At 37.9% G+C, this 7500-nt stretch overlaps 1 protein-coding gene across 1 annotated transcript in view; it reads left to right on the forward strand.

The window, feature by feature from the left end:
• Positions 1-7500, forward strand: part of LOC144955949 (uncharacterized) — a 27141-nt gene that overhangs the window by 3163 nt on the left and 16478 nt on the right. The window contains exon 2 of the mRNA XM_078886211.1: positions 3476-4504. Within this exon, the coding sequence (XP_078742337.1) occupies positions 3476-4504 (1029 nt within the window). The remainder of the gene's footprint in view (positions 1-3475; positions 4505-7500) is intronic.

The raw sequence follows: 7500 nt of genomic DNA on the forward strand, positions 1-7500 counted from the left end.
TGTTCTCACTAAACTGTATTAACCAGACTATAAAAGTTCATGGTTACACAGAGTTTGTGTGTTGGTCCGTTATACTTCCGGATGGCAATGTTGTGAACTCCTTGGCCAAGCGCATTCTATCTATAATAGAACACAAAATTATGTGTGAATATAAACGTTCATAATTTGATCGAAAAAATCGTGTGATAACTAGTCACCCATTTGGTGGTATAAAAACAAAAACAATGATCAGAGAGAGAGGTCAATTCCATTGACGTTACTGTTTATAAACAACCAACAATGTTTGCCCGAGCACGTGTGAGGATGTGTCACAAATTCCATGTTTTGATTGGTCAAAAATCTACTGATTAATTGTCTCTATGAGTTTTTTGGTTTACATTTATTTTTGTTTTTACTCGTGAACATCCTCGGGCCTTCAAAGTGTTTGTTTGTTTGTTTTTTGTTTTTTTTTCTATTTTTTTAAAACTTGTTTTCTTTTCTCTTCTTTCTCTTTTTCTTTTTTCTTTTAAAAAAAATTCTTTTGTGTGTGTGTGTGTGTGTATGTGTGTGAGTGTGTGTGTATGTGTGTGTGAGTGTGTGAGTGAGTTGGCTCCATTATTGCGTGCACGGCGTTGTACACACCTGATTAAAGACCCAATCGGTGACACACACGAAATCCTCTTGTGACACAACGGTCAATGAATTCATTGAAATCAATGGTGTGGTGAAGTTTTCAAGGAGGATGTTCTAAAATATTCTATCATGTTCTAGTGACCTTTGTGTGTGTATTATCTAATGGTAAAACCGCAAACCCGGGGACCCAAATAATTTTGGGGGTTTGGGAGGGGGGTAACTTTTTTTTTTTTAAAGTCTTTAGTAGGGGGTTTGGGAGGGGAGAGACTTAAAAAAAAAAAAGTTTCCCCCCTCCCAAAACCCCAAAATTATTTGGGTCCCCGAATTTGCGGTAGTACCTTATCTAATTCGGTCGATATTCTAATCGAGAGAAAACGGTATGTTAAAATTTGTTTACGAAATGAATTATTCCACAACTGTGTAAAAATCAATATCTTTGGTAGATACGATTGTTGTGCATTAGATTTCCTTATTAACCCTCTCCTTACCAACTATAGGGAAATCATCACATTCGTTACGATACACCCAACATTTAACCCTCTACTTACCAACTATAGGGAAATCGTCACATTCGTTACGATACAACCAACATTTAACCCTCTCTTTACCAACTATAGGAAAATCGTCACATTCGTTACGATACAACCAACATTTAACCCTCTACTTACCAACTATAGGAAAATCGTCACATTCGTTACGATACAACCAACATTTAACCCTCTACTTACCAACTATAGGGAAATCGTCACATTCGTTACGATATAACCAACATTTAACCCTCTACTTACCAACTATAGGAAAATCGTCACATTCGTTACGATACAACCAACATTTAACCCTCTACATACCAACTATAGGGAAATCGTTACATTCGTTACGATATAACCAACATTTAACCCTCTACTTACCAACTATAGGGAAATCGTCACATTCGTTACGATACAACCAACATTTAACCCTCTACTTACCAACTATAGAAAAATCGTTACATTCGTTACGATATAACCAACATTTAACCCTCTCCTTACCAACTATAGGAAAATCGTCACATTCGTTACGATACAACCAACATTTAACCCTCTACTTACCAACTATAGGGAAATCGTCACATTCGTTACGATACAACCAAGTTTTTTTCTTATTCAAATTTCTTTTGTACATCATAAAATTTAAAGAAAATGAAAAAATGGTCTTGTAGAGCATGTTTTGCTAAAGAAATTATGTATCGCAAGATTTACTGCTATTATTATGTCTGAGTGATATAAAATCTATTATTTGTTAGTTGGGTGTGAAGTTTTGGAGAAAATCCTGAAAATGGTTGGTAAGGAGACGATTAAGCCTTATGTTTTGGGTTCCATTTGTAAGTCAATTGACATTGAGGGAGAACTTCCGTAGTTTCACAGCGTTTGTATTATATTACTTAATCTTTTTGCCATTATGGACTTTCAATGGCAGCGATCTATATTCATGTCCTCGTCCAACCAAGTCATCAATCACGTGATTTGTTGCTGTCCAACGATTGGACATTTCTGAACAAATGTAAACACGCTGCTTTGTTTATGAATAATAATAATGATAATGATAATGATAATGATAATAATAATAATAATAATAATAATAATAATAATAATAATAATAATAATAATAATAATAATAATAATAATAATAATAATAATAATAATAATAATAATTAATAAATAAATAAATTTTAATAAATTAAATTGGATTCATCTTAAAGAAAGACCCAAACGTTATGAGAACATCAAGAAAATAACGCAAGTGATGACTTTGTTGGGGAAAAATGTCTTGAGAAGATCTAGACCCAATCACATTGAATTCGTCTTTAAGACAGACCCATGCGGCAATGACCACTGGCAACAAGTGAGTTCAAAATTGCCACAAAAGTGTTCGAATGCCAAAATGATTCAGCGCCATTCTATTTTCTTGAGTTCTCGACTTGTATACACATCTGCTAAACCACTCAGATCCCCCCCCCCCCCAAAAAAAAAAGAAGACAAATTACTATTCCCATACAGTTTGGAAAAAATATTGAGCCTTTATATAGCGCAATATCCACTAAACGTACTCAAAGCGCTTCACAAGGGCCAACAGCAACACTTAAAATTTAAGACGGGACATTACGCCTGTTTGGCGATATTACAATTATTTTTTTTCGAACAGAGACAACGCTGTTAACGGCCAGGTAATCATTTTACACCTGAGTACGGTGAGAGAATGTGAGTAAAGAGCCTTTTCCAAGGACTCAACTATGCGCCGAGTGCGAGGCTTGAACCCAGGACCTTCCGATCCGAAAGCGAGTGTCATACCACAAGACCACATAGCAGCATGGAAACTATCTGTAGCTGAAAATGCTTCCTCTGTCGGAACCCCAATATAATAGAAATATTAAAGATATCTCTAGCCTCTAGCTCAGATGTTTCAGGAAAATGTTAAATATATGTGACCCAGCGCCTCCAAACGGTATTATGTCGGAAGAGAACCAGATGCTTAAAAGCCGAATTAAATGTTAAACTGGTCAAAAATATTAATTGTTGGCATTAGCACCCTAAAATATGGTATCCATTCTCCTCAATAAAACATATAAACTCAACACAAGTCTGATATTTCTGGCTATAAATTCAATTTTGAACATATTAACCATCCCGACTTAATACCGTTTTGAGGCGAAGGGTCACATATTCCAGTTCCGGCAGGCTTTTGAGTAGTAATAGCATTTGTCTTACTTTATCTTTATATGTGTAGCGCCTACTTAGTCTTAGCGCAAGTTGGGGATTTCTACTTGATGTATAAATTATGACATAATTCATAATGAATTCTATTTTTCATATAATTTCATCCACAGAAATAAAGGAAAACAATATTAATGAAACGAAATGTTCTTCAACATTGTGGTGCTCAACAAGATCATTCAAAACACAGACATTATCACAGAACAATGAAAGTACCAGGAACAACTTCAATGGACATTCGTATAAATCGGATGTAGATTATAATGAATTGGAATTTATCGGTGACACAAAATCAAGACGAATGACAAAAGCTGAAGAATGCACAGCCCATAATTCACACTGTTATTACACAAAATGCACTGACATTGAAAACGGTACACTTTCTCTCAAAGAACGGAACCTTCAAACGCAATACGATGATCATATGAAAAACACTGAAATTGACATCATTGACCATCGTTCTACTAATGCAAGTAATTTGAGCGCCAACTGCACCTTTGAAAACGGAGCTATGAAAATCGAGAATGACGAAAATAATGACAAATTCATTACCAAAGACATACGCGTCAATGAAAATAGCATAGAAACATTGACTGTTTCTCATAACAATAATAATATTATATTAAGTCGTTTCCAGAATGTTAAAAATATCAGTATTGATTCTACAACGTCCAAAGTAAACACGGAGGAAGAAGCCATACCAAGCCCAAACTCACCCTCCAGTTTAAAGATTAAGCCGTGCGGCTCGTCTGATTTTCAAAACGATAATGGCGAAAGAATTCAACTCATGAATGATGATAACATGTCAAATGAAAAACATGCCGGTCTCGATGAGGAAAATAACAATGACAATACCATAGGTTATACCAACACTTGTTGTGTCAATAATAATAATAATAATAATAATAATAATAATAATAATAATAATAATAATAATAATAATAATAAGATCTGCTGCACCAAGACCGTCACAGACGACGACAAGGACACCAGTAAAAGTCACATGACCAATCGTTGTACCACGTCCTTATTCCGACCATGGGAATTGGAACAAGACGACGAGGACGAAGGCATGACGGGAAGTGACGAATATGAGAAAGACGATCTTCTAGTATTGATGACAGATTCACAAGATGAAGATGGTAAGCGAAATGTTATATTGTTTGTTTCTGGGTGGTTTTTATTTTGGAACTTCCATAGTAGGCAGAGCGGAGGTACTTACTGTGTCTTCTATCCATCTACATATGTTTTCCAATAATTACTTTCTGTCTTTGTCTTGGAATGAGATTACTTAGTTTATAATGGTTTGTTTTTTTTTTTTCGTTTGGATACGCTTTTATGCTAGTCGGAGAAATATTTCACAAGGGCGTCCGCCATTGTTCCGATAGTTTAGAGCCAGTTACTAAGTTACCAGGCGTCATTACGAGGGAAGTGACGTCACGGCTGTTGAAGCGTATTGGATTGCTTGCTCTTGAAGGACTTGTATAGACAAGGTAGTGAAATCGTGAGCTGCTGATTAGGATGAAGGATTTATGAGTTTTATTCTGAATCCCAGTATTTTGGACCAAAAAAAAAAAAAAAAAAAAAAAAGAAAGAAAGAAACGAAAGAAAGGAATCGTAAGTATTAAAAAAAAATTAATCAAAATTGAGCTTTATATAGCGCAATATCCACTAAATGTGCTTAAAGCGCTTTAATTCAGAAAAGTGAGTGGAGCAGGCACTTATGTTGGTAACAACAAGATATGAAGTGAATAGAAAAGTGCCAGAAGACAACAGAGAATAAAAAATTTTTCGCGGCGGTGGTGGGGTTTGAACCTGCGACCTTATTGGTACGACAACTCCGCCTGGCAGGTGAGAGCGTGGCTCTACCGTGTGAGCTATCCACGAACACAAAATATTCGTTTCAAACTCAAAGTCATTACTAGATCCCTCTCTCACCCACTTCTTGAGATCGCCGATTCGTTCGTACACCACCATCGCGAATAATTTTGACCAGCAGTTAAGCTTAATAGCCAATATTCTCAACACAAACATATAACATAGAAACGATTGAGACATTGAGTATGCTCCGGTGTATGGGGTGAATTTTAATTCAGAAAAGCGAGTGGAGCAGGCACTTATGTTGGTAACAACAAGATATGAAGTGAATAGAAAAGTGCCAGAAGACAACAGAGAATAAAAAATTTTTCGCGGCGGTGGTGGGGTTTGAACCTGCGACCTTATTGGTACGACAACTCCGCCTGGCAGGTGAGAGCGTGGCTCTACCGTGTGAGCTATCCACGAACACAAAATATTCGTTTCAAACTCAAAGTCATTACTAGATCCCTCTCTCACCCACTTCTTGAGATCGCCGATTCGTTCGTACACCACCATCGCGAATAATTTTGACCAGCAGTTAAGCTTAATAGCCAATATTCTCAACACAAACATATAACATAGAAACGATTGAGACATTGAGTATGCTCCGGTGTATGGGTGAATTTTAATTCAGAAAAGCGAGTGGAGCAGGCACTTATGTTGGTAACAACAAGATATGAAGTGAATAGAAAAGTGCCAGAAGACAACAGAGAATAAAAAATTTTTTGCGGCGGTGGTGGGGTTTGAACCTGCGACCTTATTGGTACGACAACTCCGCCTGGCAGGTGAGAGCGTGGCTCTACCGTGTGAGCTATCCACGAACACAAAATATTCGTTTCAAACTCAAAGTCATTACTAGATCCCTCTCTCACCCACTTCTTGAGATCGCCGATTCGTTCGTACACCACCATCGCGAATAATATTGACCAGCAGTTAAGCTTAATAGCCAATATTCTCAACACAAACATATAACATAGAAACGATTGAGACATTGAGTATGCTCCGGTGTATGGGGTGAATTTTAATTCAGAAAAGCGAGTGGAGCAGGCACTTATGTTGGTAACAACAAGATATGAAGTGAATAGAAAAGTGCCAGAAGACAACAGAGAATAAAAAATTTTTCGCGGCGGTGGTGGGGTTTGAACCTGCGACCTTATTGGTACGACAACTCCGCCTGGCAGGTGAGAGCGTGGCTCTACCGTGTGAGCTATCCACGAACACAAAATATTCGTTTCAAACTCAAAGTCATTACTAGATCCCTCTCTCACCCACTTCTTGAGATCGCCGATTCGTTCGTACACCACCATCGCGAATAATTTTGACCAGCAGTTAAGCTTAATAGCCAATATTCTCAACACAAACATATAACATAGAAACGATTGAGACATTGAGTATGCTCCGGTGTATGGGGTGAATTTTAATTCAGAAAAGCGAGTGGAGCAGGCACTTATGTTGGTAACAACAAGATATGAAGTGAATAGAAAAGTGCCAGAAGACAACAGAGAATAAAAAATTTTTTTCGCGGCGGTGGTGGGGTTTGAACCTGCGACCTTATTGGTACGACAACTCCGCCTGGCAGGTGAGAGCGTGGCTCTACCGTGTGAGCTATCCACGAACACAAAATATTCGTTTCAAACTCAAAGTCATTACTAGATCCCTCTCTCACCCACTTCTTGAGATCGCCGATTCGTTCGTACACCACCATCGCGAATAATTATTCGCGATGGTGATGTACGAACGAATCGGCGATCTCAAGAAGTGGGTGAGAGAGGGATCTAGTAATGACTTTGAGTTTGAAACGAATATTTTGTGTTCGTGGATAGCTCACACGGTAGAGCCACGCTCTCACCTGCCAGGCGGAGTTGTCGTACCAATAAGGTCGCAGGTTCAAACCCCACCACCGCCGCGAAAAATTTTTTATTCTCTGTTGTCTTCTGGCACTTTTCTATTCACTTCATATCTTGTTGTTACCAACATAAGTGCCTGCTCCACTCGCTTTTCTGAATTAAAATTCACCCCATACACCGGAGCATACTCAATGTCTCAATCGTTTCTATGTTATATGTTTGTGTTGAGAATATTGGCTATTAAGCTTAACTGCTGGTCAAAATTATTCGCGATGGTGGTGTACGAACGAATCGGCGATCTCAAGAAGTGGGTGAGAGAGGGATCTAGTAATGACTTTGAGTTTGAAACGAATATTTTGTGTTCGTGGATAGCTCACACGGTAGAGCCACGCTCTCACCTGCCAGGCGGAGTTGTCGTACCAATAAGGTCGCAG

Source organism: Berghia stephanieae, chromosome 10 (genome assembly GCF_034508935.2).
Source record: "Berghia stephanieae isolate SIO BIC M18660-M18661 chromosome 10, UCSD_Bste_1.3, whole genome shotgun sequence".
In the NCBI taxonomy this organism is placed as follows: Eukaryota; Metazoa; Mollusca; class Gastropoda; order Nudibranchia; family Aeolidiidae; genus Berghia; species Berghia stephanieae.